This window comes from Poecilia reticulata, chromosome 13 (assembly GCF_904066995.2).
Source record: "Poecilia reticulata chromosome 13, P_reticulata-male-v2, whole genome shotgun sequence".
Taxonomy (NCBI): domain Eukaryota; kingdom Metazoa; phylum Chordata; class Actinopteri; order Cyprinodontiformes; family Poeciliidae; genus Poecilia; species Poecilia reticulata.
This window is the reverse complement of record NC_088842.1, coordinates 33,970,718-33,989,600: the sequence shown is the minus strand read 5'-3', so window position 1 is coordinate 33,989,600 and position 18,883 is coordinate 33,970,718. Positions and strand designations below refer to the sequence as shown.

The 18,883-nt window shown below is 44.2% G+C and overlaps 2 protein-coding genes across 3 annotated transcripts; one reads left to right on the top strand and one right to left on the bottom strand.

Annotated features, from left to right (window-relative positions):
* Position 1: 1 nt before the first annotated feature.
* On the top strand, positions 2 to 3,207 carry LOC108165923 (uncharacterized). Its single transcript, XM_081614642.1, has one exon. The coding sequence runs from the start codon at positions 1,391 to 1,393 to the stop codon at positions 2,246 to 2,248; it is 858 nt and encodes a 285-aa protein (XP_081470768.1). The 5' UTR covers positions 2 to 1,390; the 3' UTR covers positions 2,249 to 3,207.
* Positions 3,208 to 8,360: 5,153 nt separating this feature from the next.
* Positions 8,361 to 18,624, bottom strand: gmnc (geminin coiled-coil domain containing). 2 transcript variants are annotated; one of them, XM_081614971.1, is made up of 5 exons: positions 17,501 to 18,624; positions 14,968 to 15,080; positions 14,445 to 14,524; positions 14,182 to 14,298; positions 8,361 to 12,928 (listed from the first exon to the last, which is right to left on the bottom strand). In XM_081614971.1, the coding sequence occupies exons 2-5, from the start codon at positions 15,059 to 15,061 to the stop codon at positions 12,194 to 12,196; spliced, it is 1,026 nt and encodes a 341-aa protein (XP_081471097.1). In that variant the 5' UTR covers positions 15,062 to 15,080; positions 17,501 to 18,624; the 3' UTR covers positions 8,361 to 12,193. The 2 variants fall into 2 exon arrangements, with proteins under 2 accessions (XP_081471097.1, XP_081471096.1); XM_081614970.1 differs by lacking the exon at positions 17,501 to 18,624 and having other exon boundaries at positions 14,968 to 15,261.
* Positions 18,625 to 18,883: the final 259 nt, after the last annotated feature.

Below are 18,883 nucleotides of genomic sequence, written 5' to 3'. Positions count from 1 at the left end.
AATGTTTTTTTTTTACTTGTTTTCACTCTGAATGTTTTGACGATCATGAATGTTGAATGAAACCATATTTTCCAAACATTTAGTTTCTAAAATCGTGTTTTGCGGTTTTATCAGAAAGCGGCTAAACGAGCTAATCGATCAGTGAATGTTCTCCATGCTGCACCTGGTGGTCAGTGCAGGAACTGCATGTGTCATCAAAGACATCTGATTGGACGACCCAACATGGAGGTGAAGGATTGTGTCATCTGCATAGAGGCGGATTGAATAAGGACATTTTTATCCACTGAAACTTTAAAATATTGTCATTTCTGCACATTATTTTATTTTATTAAAATTAATTTTTCGGGTTGAAAAAAGCTGTTTAACATTTCCTGGGTCAGTATTTTAATATTAGAAGGCATTCTGCACTTTGTCAAGCTTTGCTGCATCTGTTTTTATCTTATTAATTAAATAATATTTGCCTTTATTTCTGCTTTCATCCATCATTTCACTTTTTCCCTTTAATATTTGCTGTTCAAAAACACGACAGATTTTATGGCATTGATTTCATTTAATCTCCATAAATGGATCTTGGAAATAAGAAAAAGTCATTTTATTTTTTTTATTCTTATGTAAATACTTGTTTTCTTTTCCGCTGTTCTGGATAAAAGCAGAATTTATTTATTTTTGTTAAAAACAAAACATTTCTCATCTCTGCTTTTAGTTGTTGGAGGAAATATTTATTTATTACATTTTTTAAATCCTCCACCTGAAGAAAAGGAGGATTTTAATCTAGATGGACTTTAATTTCTGAGTGTTGAGGTGAAGCAGGACATGGTGACGTTTAGGCTTCCTTTACAAACCTTTCCTCCAAACAAGGAATGAATGGTTCCATTTTATATCATAATCAAGTAACTATGTTGGCTTCGGTTCTTATAAATATGCTGTTTATATCAAATACGAATTAAAAGAAATTTGATTTCCTGATTTAAAGCCTTGAAATTGGGCCTCTGTCTCTTTAAAAGCTCTTTCTGAAGCTCCGCCTCCAACATGGCTGCTCTATTAACCCTTTCAGGTTTTTACCAGCGTTGCTCTGAGCAGCAGCTCCTGTATTGAGCTCAGCAGCTGGTTGCTAATAGCTGCTGGCTAGTCTGAAGGAGCTGAGTGGGAGGAGCTGCGCCTCGAAGGCGGGGCTAAGTCCACCCAGGCATTTTGCTGCTGAATGGTTGCCATGGAGATTAAAGGATTTCTCAAACATGCATGAAATAATCAACACTGCAGGTTTGTTTTTGATGAATAAAAGACACGAAGCAAAGATCAGAAAAGTGAATTTTATGTGATCCTGCCCCTTTAAGAACCAGCAGCTCACAGGCCTGCAGACTTGAAGCTGGAACCCTTCAGTCCTCTGTCCATGTTGAGTCTCTTCTCCTCTGTCTCAGGTCTAACCGAGTCCATCCTGCGGGCCATGCGGCGCAGCCGGCGCCTCCTCTTCGTCCTCAGTCCCGACTTCCTGGCGGAGAAGAGCTTCAGCCTGCTGGAGTGCCGTTTGGGTCTGTGCCTGCAGCGCGGCCAGCGGGCCTCCATCCTGGCCGTGGTCTGCCGCTCCGTCAGCAAGCTGCCCTGCGCGGAGGCGGCCCAGCTCCGCCACGCCGCCATCTGCACCGCCACCTGGCGGGGGCGCCGGTCCGAGCCGCGGCGCTCCCGGTTCTGGCTGCGGCTGCGGCTGGCGCTGCCGGTCCGGCCGCTCGCTCTGGGCCGGCGGCTCATCGACAGCACGTCGTCGCACTCCGACCTGGCGGCGCTGGCTCTGCAGAGAGCTCAACGCATCCGGAACCAGAACCGCAGCGACCGGGCCGGCCGGAGCCGCACGGGCCGCAGGGCTTCGGCCAATCACAGAAAGACTCCGTCCAGAGGGAGGGGCGGCGTCAGGAGGGAGGAGGGGCTACAGCACAGCAGGAGGTGCTCCGGGTGCGCTGGGTTCATGGGCCAGGTAGAAGACAGGCGGGCGGAGATTAGAGGGGAGACCCAGATGCAGCTGGAGCTGCGCAACGGGACCGACGCCGTCTCAGAAACGGACTCCATCACCACTGACCCCGCCCACAAAGCACACAGCCACGCCCCCTCCCCAAACCACGCCCCTGAAACCCGTGACCACGCCTCCTCCTGTCAGCAGGAAGTGGATACTTCTAGGACTTCAGAGGAAAATCGGTCCGGTGAAAAGGGGGAGGAGCTTATGCTTGAGATGGCGCCAACCGGAAACCCGGCCTAGCCGTTCATTTCCAACATGTGAATCGTTCTCTGACTGAATCGGTGAACTTTTGGACTAATCTGAAGGAGTGTGGTTACCTTTTATAGGGCTTAATAATTAACACTTCTCTGGATTTAACAATGAAGAAAAGCCGGAATCAGACCTGCAGCATTTTAGATCTGCTGAAGATGTTTTACCGAGTTCTTTCTGCTTCCTGATAGTCAATAATTACTGCATTCCAATTTCACTGCGTCACTCTGGGACGAAATATTCCTAATTTTAGCAATATTATGGAGGCAAGAGGAGAAAGTAGGAAACTGTTTAGTGATCTAAACATTCTGACATTATTAGTGAAGTCTCTGCTTTTCATAAACATTTCAGACACAAATCTAAAGCAGAAACACGCCCGCGTGGATTTTACCGAGTGTTTTCTGTCTTTCTTTTCGTGATGTCAGCACATTTCTGTCCTATACGGAGCTAAATTAGGGTCCATAAAGTGTGTTCAAAAATAATTATTGGAATCTGAAAATTATTTCAAAACTGAAAACTGAAAGATAATTTTGAAACAAAAAAATAAAACTGAAAACACATTAAATTTATTCTCAAAAGAGAAGAAGCTGAAACAGGAAAAGTTTTGAAACTTGGTGTTGAAAATGATACATATTTTTTAAACTGAAAAGTTTTATGATTCCATTAAAAAATTTGAATTGGAAAAAATTTACTAAAAAATAATTCTACAGCTGAAAAACATTTTGACACAAGAAAAGTGCAAAACTATTCTTCGTACTGGAAGGTTTTATTTCAAAACCTATTTCTTGAACAAACTTTGTGGCCATAATGTAGCTCCATACAACAGCAGCTGAATTCAGATCGGCTCAAACTCCTGATAATTCATGAAGACGTCAGATTTCTGAACTTTATCCAATCTGCTTCTTTTTTCAACCTGCATGAAAAACATTAAAATAAACTTTAAAAAATAATCATGTTTCCACTCACGTTTTTATTTACTCTTGAATAAAATTATTAAATTAACAACTAACGTGGTTTATCTAAAGCTGCTGTTAAGGCTGCCATCTGCAGGGGGCGCTGCTGGTTTTTCATTCTTTCCCATGTGTTGCTTTTTCATTCAATTAATAAATATAAATGTATTCTGCTGGGAGAAAATCTTTGAATAACCTGGAATATGAAGGTTTTGCAGTGAAATCCTTCCGTTTGGTGGTAAAATGAGAAACATTTTCACATCCTGCACATCCACCTGTTTGAACTTCATTTATTATCCTCCCTGGTTTTAAACATGACATTAAACTCTTGAGTTTCTACTTTGTGCAAAGTTTGATTTGCAAAATAAATAAATAAATCTTCCTCCTGTTTAAATGAAGCAGAAACATCTTAAAGGAATCAGAAGAAACTAAAACGTGAAAAATGCTGAACGTCTTGTAAAATCACAGGAAATGTAATTTTACAGATAAAATCAGGCTTTTAAGCATCGCGTCACAGTTGGATCTGAAACATGCTGCGTCTTCTGCATGAGCTGATCAACGGCCCAAAACGAGGCAGGAAGCCGCCGTCACCTTTAAAATAAACCTCAGTTCATCTCCTCCCAGCCTCCAAACGGGAGACAGAAGGATTTCCTGACAAAGACGGAGAGGAAACTCCGACCTTGTTTTACTGCTGAGCTGGGAAAAGATTTCATCCCCATTAGTTACCCGTCTGTGAGCCAAGCTAATCTCTGCTGCAAACAGAATATTACATCCATGCTAAAACACTGCAGACCTCTTTGAAAATTAGACAAACTCCCCAAATTCACAACTTCTTAACCAGATAAAGTAAATTAAACTGATTAATGGTCATTTCCCACACGAAAACTGAATCCAGTACCAGTTTGCAAACAGCAGTGTTCTTAATAATGTTCGAGGATTGGATGTCAAATACTAAGAAAACTAAATTGAAAAGAGAATAAACAAATTTACGGTAAATCTGGATATTTAAGAAGTGGATTTATGATTTTCATTTAAAAAAATTATTTTTCCAAGTTTCATAAATGACTGAACCAGAAATGAGACTCAAAATCTGCAGTTTAAATGTGATTTCCTTCCTGTTTGAGTTATTTCTGTGTGTGAAGTCCAACAAAATCCTCTCATCGAAGCCTCAGTGAGTGACTTCATCACTTTGTCTTACAGTTTTTACTCTGAATAAATCTGTTAATCACACACCTTTCATTCCTGGACTGAAACCGCAGTATTTCCTCTCTGCTGGTTCGGGTTTCAGTTTAGAAACGGGCACTGAAATAATCCTTTTATTTTTCTATATATAGAAAAAATGCCAGTGTTGAATTAACACCCAAAAGTGTCTATATGTGTCCAAGTCAGCTGGTGTTAAATTCAACAATATAGAGTGTTACATTAATATTTACAAAGGTGTTAGTGTTAAAATATATTAAAAGTAACACCAGTGTAGTGTTGATCACAAAACATAATGTGGTGTTAAAAAAAGTAAATATTTGACTCCACAAGCTGTCAATATCAATCAAATCCAGTGGAAAATATTCAAAACAATACACAGAAATGTAAAGTTTAACTTTTCTTAAACCCATTTCAGTTTTATAGACCAATGTTAATTTAACATAAAAATGGGTGTCAATCTTTTAACACTTTTAAAAGTGTTACTTGAACACCTGCTGACTTGGACACATATAGACACTTTTGGGTGTTAATTCAACACCGGCATTTTTACTGTGTACACACCCATTCCTTTCATTTCAGCAAACACTTTAATATCCCTGCATGGCAATTTGAGTTTTAAAGGACAGTTTCATTAAATATAATCAGCTTCAAAATTAATAAAATCGAAGTAGCAGCTTATTTCTTTAATTGTTTGAGAATTCTCTGTCTTTTACAACATTAAAAATGGTAAATCCTCATTAATTTGTTCTTTACCTTGTGGTGTAAAATATTTAAAACAAGTAGGACATATAAAACAGACTACAGACTAGACAAAGAAGAAGTCCAAGCACATAAATTATGTCTCATAAATTAATAGGGAAATGTCTTCTTGGAGGTGAAGTCATTAATCCTGCCTCAGAAACAGTATTTAACTGAAAGAAGACGATGCACTTTATATGCAAATTGAATCCAGTCAGCATTTCAATACCTGTGATGCATTCAGGTTTCAGCTGGAAGCAGGAAAAACCACGAGGTCAACATGATACTGAGGGAAACACCACGGCTCTTTGGAGTAAAAACAACGTTTCATTTTATTGCATCATCCATCATTTCTGTGTGTGTAAGTATGTTTTCTTTCCTGTGTTCGTGGGGACCAGGGAAGTCACCTGCTTAATGGGGCCCTCCATGTTTATGGGGACTGAAGTGTCATGTTGTGTTTTCTTCATAACTTCTTTGTTTAAATGTCACTGAACAAATCATACAGCAGTAATTCACAACAAAGTTTGTCTCAAGACACTTTGCACAAAATAATCAAATTTATAAACAGAAATCATAGAAAGTTTTGTGCCATAGGCGAGACTATTTTCCAAACACAGATTTAGCTGGTTAACTAAATATTTTGTTTGTAATTAAATATTTAGCTGTAGGTAAATATTTAGCTTGCTAGCAAAGTATTTAGCTCCAAACTAAATATCTTGTTGTTTGTATTGTGTTTGTTTTTGCTCTATTTTAATAGGTTTCTGGTTGAGCACTTTGCGATCACCGTCTGTGTATAATAAACTTACTTTTAAAAATGACTGCATATTGAAACCACATGATCTGGAAAACCCTTTCGTAGTTTGTTAGGAAACTAGTTTTAAGTTTTAAACAAACATTTGAAGTAAAGACATTAGTTAGCTTTTTAGGTTATTGTAATGTGCATAGGAGCACGAATCTTTGCTAGCTGGCGTGCTTGATGGCAGGGTTATGTGTTGAACAGCAGTTAGTGTGCAGTTATTCATCATCACACAGGATCCCATTAAGACTCATTAACCATTAAACTGCACCACAGGCAGAATGATTTATGGGATTTCGTGGACCTCACAGGCCTTTCTGCTGGTTCTGATGCTACGCTGTGAAGGTGAACTGCAGCAGTTTGGATGCTGATGTAGAAGCAGTAGAAATCTGCTGCTTGTTGCAGACATTTAATTTATTTCAGTATGAGAGCAGGCATTAGAGAGGGCAGGAGGCGTTCTCTGGGTTACTTCACGATAGACAGGGATGCTCTGGTTCTGATATCTCTGGCTGAATGTGGTCAGTCCTGATAGACCCCATCAGCTTTCACAAAGAAGAAATCTTTGCTAGGTTCAGGTAGAGGCTAATGGCCAAAGTAACATCCACAGGGATGTTATATTCAAGGTTTCCCCTTCTTTACTGTCTCCACCGGTTCTACTGGAACCAGAACTCCACCATCTGCTCCACCTCCAGCTGCTCTGAGTCTAACCAACCTGTTCCCCTCCTGGCCTGTGGGGGCGCTGCACCAACAACCACTGCAGGAAACGACACAAAAACCTCTGAAGACACTGAGAGCAACTTCCTTCTTCACCAGATGGAAACAAGATGGAGGATTTTAGCGGTTGGAGGATTTCTCTTTAGGCTACAGACCAGGAGCCATTTCTGCTGCTAGCACTAGGCTAGCACGTTAGCTTTGGTTGGATTTACCCAGAATGCCATGCACTGTAGTCCACTTCCTTGCTTTTGGAGCGGTCTCCGGTCCTATTGGTGTTCACATTCAAAGTGAACCAGAGTTCACTTCAATAGAACCCAGATCGAGGTTTGGAGGTAGATCAAGTTTAGATTGTTTTGGTTATCAAACCAAACTAAACCGGACAAAACAGAAAGACTGGAGTTGGATTAGATTAACTGAACAGGACTGGTGGGAATTAACTCTTAATCAGCTCTAGAAACTATTCATCATCACACACTGTGAAACACTGAGGTGAGTTAAGATCTACAGGTTATGATGTTACATTTATTCGTCATCTGCATAAAAATGAACATTTATTTATTTAGAAAACATTAAAGGGGCCAGACTAGAACCTGGAAGAAGATTATGGTTTATGTTTTTGGGATTCTGGATCCAGAATAAAAGCTCACAAAGATCTGCTACTCAAAAATGACTAAAACAATTAGATAAGTTAGTTTATATCCTAGAAACACCAGGATACTGGAACCGGTCCACTTCAGGCAGAGAGTCACCCTGACCTGGAAATGACCTGAAAATACACAAAGCCAGACCTGGGATTAGATCCAAAACCTTCAGCAGACCAATGTTGGCACTTTTAGTTAGTTTCTGGTCTGTTAAAAATGCTAACAGACTGATAATTAAACTGCATTAAGTCTGCAGCTGTGAAGGTTTTTAACCAGTTTAGAAATGATTTTTCTGCGTCTCCGTATTGGAAACTTTGCTCCTCATCAGTCAAAGAGCTAAATGGCATCCAGCTTCTTCTGGAGACCTTTAAGTGGTTCTTATTAATCGACCTGGAGAATCAGAAAATGCTGTGCTAAGTTTTATTCAAAGCCAATCTCTGATCAGAGTCCTCTGAACGCTCTTCATCTGGTCCCTGCAGCAGGAATCCTCTCATTCCTCATCAGGTTTTCTCCCTCGCTGATCACTCCATCCAAAGGTCAGAGGTCAGCAGCATCCACTCACTTATACATGACCCATTAGCTAGAAGTAATTAGCGTGAAGACACAGCTTTCACTTGGTCAATCTGTAACCACGTCTGCATCTCTGTTCTGCATTCCTGATGCTACAGATTCTTCATCAATCAGGTGATCAGAGTCAGAGATCAATAGAGTTCACAGAGAAAATCAGAGAAAATCAGAGAAAACCAGAGAAAATAAAAAAAATCAGAGAAAAATCAGAGAAAATCAGAGAAAATCAGAAAAATCAGAGAAAAATCAGAGAAAATCAGAGAAAACCAGAAAAATCAGAGAAAATCAGAAAAATCAGAGAAAAATCAGAGAAAATCAGAGAAAATCAGAAAAATCAGAAAAATCAGAAAAATCAGAAAAACCAGAGAAAATCAAAGAAAACCAGAAAATCAGAGAAAATCAGAGAAAATCAGAAAAATCAGAGAAAATCAGAAAAACCAGAGAAAATCAAAGAAAACCAGAAAATCAGAGAAAATCAGAGAAAACCAGAGAAAATCAGAGAAAATCAGAGAAAACCAGAGAAAATCAGAGAAAACCAGAGAAAACCAGAGAAAATCACGTTCTGCTGAGATCCATTGGGTCAGAAAAACTATCAAAAATCTGCTATTCAAAAATGTCATGTCAGCGGATCAGATGATGCTAAAGCTAAATACTTAGCTAATGCAAAGTATCAAAATAAAAGCTGTGTGTTTATAACTGAGCTGATTCCTTCGTTTTAAACTGAAATGATGTTTAAGAAGAAAATAAACAATGATAAAAAGGCAACATGAAACAAAGACCCAGCTTTTATTTTGGTAGTCCACTTCTGGTTATCGGTAAATTAATTATCTAAATATTTAGCTTTGAGACAAATACTTAGTTCCAAACTAAACATTTTACTTACTTGAACCTTTAATTTTAAAGTAAATATTTAAGTTGCTAACAATATTTATCTTGCTAACTAAACTTTTACTTTGAAGCTAAATATTTAACTTGCTTGTTGAACAATTTGTTTAAACTCTTGGATTTATAACAACATGGCTGCAGCTCAGAACATGAACTCCTTGATTGGCTGATCAGAGCCGCAGCGGGTCGGACCGGCTGAGCAGGCGGCTCATTAGCAGCCGAGCCGTCTGGTTCTGCGAGAGGCCGTTCCCCCGGCCGGCCGGGCCGGGTCGGGTTTCAGCCGACCGGCCTCTTTAATCACCCCTCTCCGACCCGGACCGGCCCTCCTGGCAGGTTCCGGGGCGGCGGCGCCTCCGGACCTGATCCGGCCTCCAAGCTGTCGGACATCTGCAGCCGCTCCCACCTTGTCATTAGAGGCCGACCGCTCCGCCGGCCCGACTCCGGCTACGAAACGGCCCGACTTTCCCTGGGCCCCCACAGCCTCTCAGGGGACCGGGACCCAGTGTTGAGAACCCCCCGGGAGAAAGAGAAACCCGCCATCATCAGGGCCGGTCCCCGGGGAGCCGCAGGGGCTTTGTTCCCAGGAGGAGGCTGGTCAGACTGGTTTCACTGGTAACTGAGCTAAAGACACTCAGGTTCTGATCCAACGGACCCAAACCACAAAATAATCAACTTTCATGATGAAATTTTTCATCCTGGAGTTTTAATTTAAGCCTCAGCGGATTTAAAAAATCTGATACTTTTGTTTCAAATCCTGATCCAGAACTCCTGATCCGGTCTCCAGTTCTTCATGACGTTAACTGTTCAAAAACCAGGAAATAATGAGAACTGGAGAGTAGTAGGAGAATAAAGTGAGACAAGTGACCAGTTTGTCTGTATTTCTGTTCCGAGCCAATGAAGGGAAGCTAACACAAAACCTGCTTTTAATTTGCCTTGAATGTGGTTCTAAAACCTCAGCTTCCCGCTCTGAACCGTCACTTTGGGTCGACAACAAACACATTTCATCACAAAACACATTTTATTTGCTCAGTTAAATCAAAACTCGTGTATAAAAACAGCACAGATAATCTGACATACAGTGTTTAAAGCACATTAGCAAGGCGACGTCACAGATCAGGAGCTAATTTCATTGGCTGTCATGGTTAGCATGGTTAGCATTTATGGCTCATTATCTCACTGAATTAATAGATATAAAAAGATTAAACATGTTTCATTTCTAGCAGCTACTGCAAAAAATAAGATCTGATTCATTCTGGATTTATTTAATCGACGTTTCTAAGAGAAACAAAATGTAAACTAATTGTAAACAGTTTTTATTATGTAAAACAACATTTATTGTGATTTTAAGTGGTAGGAAATCAACTAGTTTTAAATCTGTTTGATAAAACTGGACAATCTTTCGTAATGTGATTTTATCCTGTTTTTAAATGTTTAAACTATATTTTATTTATTTATTTCTGTTGTTTTAATAAAAACTGTTTTTGCTCCAGAGGCAGTTTCATGTTTTAATATTAACTGACCTTAATTTCTCCTACACGCGTAAAATTGTTGCTTGTTTTTTAGGACAGGATCTGATTTTTGGCACCAACAAGCCGAGACTTAATGACCACCAACCAAAATGTTCTGCTGGACGGTTTATTTCAGTTCTGGAACGTTTAACTGGATCATAATTTAGCTAGCAGGTTCACAAGTCCCAAGACAAGTCAAGTGAGACTTGTTACACTGTCAAAAATTAACAGCAATAAATTAGTTTTTTAGTTTGCAGGAAAACTAAACAATTGGGATTCATTTGTCAAAGTCATACTTTCATTACATATTTCATATATTTATGAATGTTCCAGTTGCATTAGCAAACTGCGTATTTAGTTAGCAGGCTTAATAATTTTCTTGCTAATTAAATATTTAGCACAAAACTAAATATTTAGCTTGTTAATTACATGGAGCTAATTTAGCTCCAAAATTAAAGATTTAGTTAGCAAGCTAAAGATTTAACACAGAGCTAAATATTTAGCACGTTGTTGATTTTGTAGCATGCTAACTAAATACTTATCTGGCTAATTAAAGCTTTAGCTTAAAGCTAAATATATAACTTGCAATCTATATATTTAGCTATCAAACTACACATTTTGCTTGCCAATTAAATATTTAGCTCTAAAACCAAATATATCAATCGTAAGCTATATATTTAGCTAGCAAACTACAAAATCAGCATGGCTCTAACATTTAGCTCGCTAACTAAATATTTAGTTTGGAGCTAAGTATTTGCTTATTATTTTTTATTAACCTTTATTAAACCAGATAAAAACCTAATGAGACCAAGGTCTCGTTTACAAGCCTCCTGGTTAACTTGTAAGCTAAATATTTAGATAACAAGCTAAATACTTTGCTTACAAACTATAAATACTTTGCTTACTAACTAAATATGTAGCTCCAAGTCTAAAGTGTTCAGTATCCAGCTAAACATTCAACTTGCAAACTAAATAGTTAGCCTATCTAGTGTGGCGTTAACGCAGTAAGAATCAAAGCGGCGGTGGAAATGCTCTCCTGAAAACGCCAGCCCAGGATTTGCCGAGCCGAACAGAACCGACCCATTCAGGGATTCTTCGGCCGTTATCCTGGCTCTCTCTCTGCTGGTGGTCACCATGTTTTGGCTCATTGGTTTACCAAATTGGCAGTTTAGCAAAGTTAAATAAATAAGCATCTCAACATTCCTTCAGGTCGATTACGGTTCCTTCGTGTCGGTTACGGTTCCTTCTGGTCGGTTGCGGTTCCTTCGGGTCGGTTACGGTTCCTTCGGGTCGGATACGGTTCCTTCGGGTTGGTTGCGGTTCCTTCGGGTTGGTTGCGGTGTCTTCGGGTCGGTTGCGGTTCCTTTGGGTCGGATACGGTTCCTTCAGGTCGATTACGGTTCCTTCGGGTCGGTTACAGTTCCTTCAGGTCGGTTGCGGTTCCTTCGGGTCGGTTGCGGTTCCTTCGGGTCGGATACGGTTCCTTCAGGTCGATTACGGTTCCTTCGGGTTGGTTGCGGTTCCTTCGGGTCGGATACGGTTCCTTCGGGTCGGTTACGGTTCCTTCGGGTTGGTTGCGGTGTCTTCGGGTCGGTTGCGGTTCCTTTGGGTCGGATACGGTTCCTTCAGGTCGATTACGGTTCCTTCGGGTCGGTTACAGTTCCTTCGGGTCGGTTGCGGTTCCTTCGGGTCGGTTACGGTTCCTTCAGGTCGATTACGGTTCCTTCGGGTCGGTTGCGGTTCCTTTGGGTCGGATACGGTTCCTTCGGGTCGGTTGCGGTTCCTTCGGGTCGGATACAGTTCCTTCGGGTTGGTTGCGGTTCCTTCGGGTCGGTTGCGGTTCCTTCGTGTCAGTTGTGGTTCCTTCGGGTCGGATACGGTTCCTTCGGGTCGGTTGCGGTTCCTTCGGGTCCGTTACCGTTCCTTCGGGCCAGCTATGGTTCCTGTCGGGGAACCCATGTGAAGTTCCACCGGCCCCCCGTGTCCTTCCTGATGAAGGCCTGTCCCTGGGGGAAGCTGTGTGTCTTCACGCTGCTGGACGGACTGAGGGACATGCTGAAAGCCAAATCTGTCGGTTTGTGAAGCGACTGCGATGACGTAGCGCTGCAGCCACTAGAGGGCGCCTGAGATTTGTTCAGGACAGAACCGGAAGACGACCTGGAGGTGAAGCAGAGTTGCTCGGTTGGGATCCAGCTGGACTCCAGCGGCTGGACGCCTCTGGTGGAGCAGATCTCTGTCAGCGCAGAGCGAGGCAAGGCGCCGACAGGTCCGGAGCAGGTTGGTGCTGGCCTGGCAGGAAAGGCGCCTTCAGAGGACGGGTGGTCCGTCTCCCCTGCGGTGGTTTGGCAGTAGCTGTGGACAGAGGAGGGGGTGGACACCGGGGAACCGAAGGCATCGCAGTACACCAGATCCCTTAAGCTGGACTCTGATTCGCTGGACGTATCGATGGTGTTCTGGTCCTTCAGGCCCAACATTCGCAGCACCCAGAGATTCAGGCTTGGTTCTGGGGAGGCTGACCCGGCAGAGGACTCAGAGCAGAACTCAGCAGTCAGGTTTCGGCAGACTCTCTTGGTGATCTGCTTGGAGAACGGACGACCTCTGACCTGGGAGGGTTCATGATCGAAGCTGCTCTGGTTTCTCTTCAGATTCCTCCTGTCTGCTGTCAGTTTCTGTGATGCAGAACAGATGAGACAGATTCAGATAGCATTCATGTCTCAGCTTCCTCCCTCGGTCCTAAAACATGACTGCTAGGCTAACGGGTCCATATAAACTGTCCTTAAGGGTGAGTGTGTGTGGTTGTTTCTGTGTTACCTTATCTTCATCCTTCTGTGCTCTAAATATCTTTATTTACATTTTTGTGGAGGTTCAGAAGAAGAGAATCTCTAATGTTTCTTTGGGCAATCAAAGTCTGGTTGTGAATGCTAGCTGACCTTTCGGTCAGCTAGCATTCAAAGTGAACTCTGGTTTGGTTTGAATGTGAAAGCCAAGTGGACCAGAGATCGCTCCAAAAATAGGAAGTGGACGACAGTGCAGGGCATTCTGGGTAAATACAACCAAAGCTAACATGTTAGCCTAGCGCTAGCAGCAGAAATGGCTCCTGGTCTTTAGCCTAAAGAGAAATCCTCCAACTGCTACAATCTGCCGCCTCCATCTTGTTTCCATCTGGTGAAGAAGGAAGTTGCTCTCAGGGTCTTTAGAGGTTTTTGTGTCGTTTCCTTCAGTGGTTCTTTGTGCAGCGCCCCCACAGGCCAGGAGGGGAACAGGTTGGCTTGACTCAGAGCAGCTGGAGGTGGAGCAGATGTTCTGGTTCCAATCTTAACATTTCTGGAAACTGACGCTTAGGACTGGAGTTGTAAACCACTGAGCTACACGACACACAGCTCTTCCTTTGGGAACCTTAAAGCCTTTCAGTCCCAAAACTAAAAGCCTCAGGAAACTCGGTCAAAACTCAATGTGTTCTGCAGAACACAATGAGACCAGACAGCCGGACCTCAGGACAGCCGGACCTCAGGACAGCCGGACCTCAGGACAGCCGGGCCTGTTTTCAGGTCAGCGGATGTGCGTGTGCATCAATCGTTCCTTAATGTGATCCGGAGTCGTGTCATTAAACCGTTTCCTCCAACCTGCTTCAGATTCACAGCCTCCGGTCGGCTCTGCGCTGATTCTGGCCAGTTTTTTCCAGCAGGGATTCAAAGTTTTCAGCTTTCATCTCCTGAGTGGCCAATCTGTATTACTAATATTTAAATACCGTAACGTTATTGGCACACAGGTAGAGAGCCAATCAGGACGCAGAACACAATGCTCTGTGAAAAAAACGGCACAAAAAAGTCCACGAAGCAGCGAGACCGAGAAAGGTGAACCGCGTTCCAGCGAGGGATCTCTGTAAACCCTTCCTCACTACAGGCTCAGTCCAATCACCCACCTTGGCTTTTTCCTGCAGGTTCGTCATGAAAGAGGAACTGAGGAATCGTCTGAGTTTGCGGTTCTCCTCCTGCAGCCTGGCCAGCTCCTCCTCCCTCTGCTGCAGCGCATCCTGCAGCTGGAAGCGCAGCGAGAATCATGAAACAATCCAGATCTTCAATGATCTGCACTCAGAGTTTATTTATGATCTCTTTTCAGGTGTTAACGTGAATAAAATCTGAATGATAATTTATGTTAACCTGACAGTAAACAGGCGTTGTCTACCTGTTTGTTCCTCTGGAGGTGAGGCGAGAGCTGCTGTGTCCACATCAGGCCAGCAGGGGGAGTGAAAGCCCACTTGGAATCTGATAGAAACACACAGGAAATGATGTAATCATCAAAAACAATCCTTCATATGATCAAATGAAACCTCTAAAGTCGACGCAACCATGTTGGATTTGGCTGAAAAGTCAGATTTTTACTGTAGGATAACGAAACGTTTAATCTAACTACAGAAAGCCTGCCCCCTGCTGGCAGGATGAAGAACCTGAATTTAAAACATGAGATCTCAGTGGATGATCTGGACTTCACAGCAGCGCTCCCTGTGGTCAGGAGAGGAGGTCAGGGTGTTCCAGCTGGGAACAGACCAACCGACTGACGAGACACGAAGAGAATGGAATGGATCAGATCAATCTGTTTGAAAAATAAATAAAGAACTGCTCATGCTGCACTGTGATTGGCTGAATCACAGATGGGGGCGGGGTCAGGTGAAAGTCAGGACCAGAACATTAGCATTAGCTTGACTCACCCCACAAAGACGGCAGCATGTTTCTGCTCTCATCGAGGTCACAGAGGTCGGTGGGGTCAAGCTCATGTTCCCACATAGAGGCCAGCGTTTCCATGGAAACACCAACGATGTCGCTGCCAAAGAAGTGACCAAGAAGAAGAACAGCTTGAGAAGAAACCACCGCAGAGAACATTCAGCCTAAACAGCAGGACCTACAGCAACACTGACCCCTACAGGCAGAGAGAGGAACTACAGCAACACTGACCCCTGCTGGCAGAGAGAGGAACTACAGCAACACTGACCCCTGCTGGCAGAGAGAGGAACTACAGCAACACTGACCCCTACAGGCAGAGAGAGGAACTACAGCAACACTGACCCCTACAGGCAGAGAGAGGAGCTACAGCAACACTGACCCCTGCTGTCAGAGAGAGGAACTACAGCAACACTGACCCCTGCTGTCAGAGAGAGGAACTACAGCAACACTGACCCCTACAGGCAGAGAGAGGAACTACAGCAACACTGACCCCTACAGGCAGAGAGAGGAACTACAGCAACACTGACCCCTACAGGCAGAGAGAGGAACTACAGCAACACTGACCCCTACAGGCAGAGAGAGGAACTACAGCAACACTGACCCCTACAGGCAGAGAGAGGAACTACAGCAACACTGACCACTACAGGCAGAGAGAGGAGCTACAGCAACACTGACCCCTACAGGCAGAGAGAGGAACTACAGCAACACTGACCCCTACAGGCAGAGAGAGGAACTACAGCAACACTGACCCTACAGGCAGAGAGAGGAGCTACAGCAACACTGACCCCTACAGGCAGAGAGAGAAACTACAGCAACACTGACCCCTACAGGCAGAGAGAGGAGCTACAGCAACACTGACCCCTACAGGCAGAGAGAGAAACTACAGCAACACTGACCCCTACAGGCAGAGAGAGGAGCTACAGCAACACTGACCCCTGCTGTCAGAGAGAGGAACTACAGCAACACTGACCCCTACAGGCAGAGAGAGGAACTACAGCAACACTGACCCCTGCTGGCAGAGAGAGAAACTACAGCAACACTGACCCCTACAGGCAGAGAGAGGAACTACAGCAACACTGACCCCTACAGGCAGAGAGAGAAACTACAGCAACACTGACCCCTACAGGCAGAGAGAGGAACTACAGCAACACTGACCCCTACAGGCAGAGAGAGGAGCTACAGCAACACTGACCCCTACAGGCAGAGAGAGGAACTACAGCAACACTGACCCCTACAGGCAGAGAGAGGAACTACAGCAACACTGACCCCTACAGGCAGAGAGAGGAGCTACAGCAACACTGACCCCTACAGGCAGAGAGAGAAACTACAGCAACACTGACCCCTACAGGCAGAGAGAGGAACTACAGCAACACTGACCCCTACAGGCAGAGAGAGAAACTACAGCAACACTGACCCCTACAGGCAGAGAGAGGAGCTACAGCAACACTGACCCCTGCTGGCAGAGAGAGAAACTACAGCAACACTGACCCCTACAGGCAGAGAGAGGATCTATAGCAACACTGACCCCTACAGGCAGAGAGAGGAGCTACAGCAACACTGACCCCTACAGGCAGAGAGAGAAACTACAGCAACACTGACCCCTACAGGCAGAGAGAGGAGCTACAGCAACACTGACCCCTGCTGGCAGAGAGAGAAACTACAGCAACACTGACCCCTACAGGCAGAGAGAGGATCTATAGCAACACTGACCCCTACAGGCAGAGAGAGAAACTACAGCAACACTGACCCCTGCTGGCAGAGAGAGAAACTACAGCAACACTGACCCCTGCTGGCAGAGAGAGAAACTACAGCAACACTGACCCCTGCTGGCAGAGAGAGAAACTACAGCAACACTGACCCCTACAGGCAGAGAGAGGAGCTACAGCAACACTGACCCCTACAGGCAGAGAGAGAAACTACAGCAACACTGACCCCTACAGGCAGAGAGAGGATCTATAGCAACACTGACCCCTACAGGCAGAGAGAGAAACTACAGCAACACTGACCCCTGCTGGCAGAGAGAGAAACTACAGCAACACTGACCCCTGCTGGCAGAGAGAGAAACTACAGCAACACTGACCCCTACAGGCAGAGAGAGGATCTATAGCAACACTGACCCCTACAGGCAGAGAGAGAAACTACAGCAACACTGACCCCTACAGGCAGAGAGAGGAACTACAGCAACACTGACCCCTACAGGCAGAGAGAGAAACTACAGCAACACTGACCCCTACAGGCAGAGAGAGGAACTACAGCAACACTGACCCCTACAGGCAGAGAGAGGAACTACAGCAACACTGACCCCTACAGGCAGAGAGAGGAACTACAGCAACACTGACCCCTACAGGCAGAGAGAGGAACTACAGCAACACTGACCCCTACAGGCAGAGAGAGGAACTACAGCAACACTGACCCCTACAGGCAGAGAGAGGAACTACAGCAACACTGACCCCTACAGGCAGAGCTGTAACTGAACTTCTACAGAAGTGGATCAGCTTCTATGTAAATGAAATAAGTTACTTTAAGTGAGTCTGTGCAGCAGGAGACCCGGCGATGGCAGTATGATGCTGTGTTGCTCTTCAGGTTGAGCCATTCAGAGCCTCGACATGCAGACCTAAAAACATAAAAACATTCATATCCAGAGTTTCTGCGGTTCAGACCAGAATAAATAAACTTTTACTGATGATAAACTTTCTGCATCATCTCACTCAGAAAAGAAAAACCAAAGTCCTCCACGCAGGTCGCTCCGGTTCTGAACCGCCAACTCAGTTAAAGCTCACAAATCCAGAACGTTCTGATATTTTCTGGGAAAATCCTGCAGTTTGGCTGCTGCTGGTTCCTAATTTCTTCCTTCCCTCCTCAGAGCTGCTGCCGCCTGTTGGCCCGCAGCCTGACTGGAGTCACGCAGCGTCCGTCCTCACAGCAGCTGCTGTTATACTGGAGGGTTTTAAATCAGGAGAGAAACTAAAGTCACCAAACCTGCGTCACTGCTTAACATTTTACTGCTTTTAAAACACGGAATTTACACAATAATGTCATAAAACATCAATAAAATCATAAATAAACGTTAAAACTGAACGTTCAGGCTTTGCAGGGAATCTGAATAATTAATCTTTAATTTTTCTGACAGCTGATTTCTGCTGGATGATCTTCGGTTTTTCCTAAAACAGGTGAAACTGAAGACAAACGTCGGGATCGGAGCTTCACCGATTAACCGAGCGGATCCAGACCTGAACGCGCCGCCGCGTCTCCTCCGCGCCGCGGTGCGTAAAGCGCGCCGGACTCTCCAGGGACGGGAAGCGAGGCGGGGAAAAATCCTCCGTGCCGAACCAGAACCGGGTCCAGGTCCGGGTTCTGGTCCTAAAGCTGCAGGAGGAGAGGAAAGTTTGGTGAGAGGGTGAATCTCTGCCTGTGATGTGAGTTCAGTGCGAGCAAAGCTGCAGATTTCCTCCCACGCGCAGCAACAGGTGTCACCTCCCGCAGTCACGCACGTGCCGGTTTGTCCAATCAGCGCGCAGAAAGAGCAGAACGAGTCGGACTCACCTGGGGACAGGTGGCCTCCTAAAACCCAACATGTGAAGTTCAGTCAAGGCGACTCTGGTTCTTCAGTCAAATTCAGTTCCTGTTTCCATTCATTTATGACCAAATACATGAGAGAAACTACCGAACCGCTCCGGGTTTTCTGATCAGTTTTATCACTAAAGGTTGATCTACAAACTTCTCCTGCGATTCTGACATTATGAATAAAACGTTTCAGAAAATGTGCATAAAGCCGGATTAGCATCTGATTCACCCAGCAGCAGCCCGCCGCACTAATCAGGAGGAGGAGGATGAGAGACAGGAGGGTCCATCATCCATCCATCCATCATCCATCCATCATCCATCCATCATCCATCCATCATC

Excerpts from the sequence above, each read along its gene's own strand:
- LOC108165923 (XM_081614642.1), top strand. The coding sequence starts at position 1,391 with ATGTTGAGTCTCTTCTCCTCTGTCTCAGGTCTAACCGAGTCCATCCTG.
- gmnc (XM_081614970.1), bottom strand. The coding sequence starts at position 15,139 with ATGTTCTCTGCGGTGGTTTCTTCTCAAGCTGTTCTTCTTCTTGGTCAC. Across the intron at positions 14,299-14,444 it reads ACCTCCAGAGGAACAAACAG|CTGCAGGATGCGCTGCAGCA; the intron begins GTAGACAACGCC and ends CTGCGCTTCCAG. Across the intron at positions 12,929-14,181 it reads ACCTGCAGGAAAAAGCCAAG|AAACTGACAGCAGACAGGAG; the intron begins GTGGGTGATTGG and ends TCTGCATCACAG.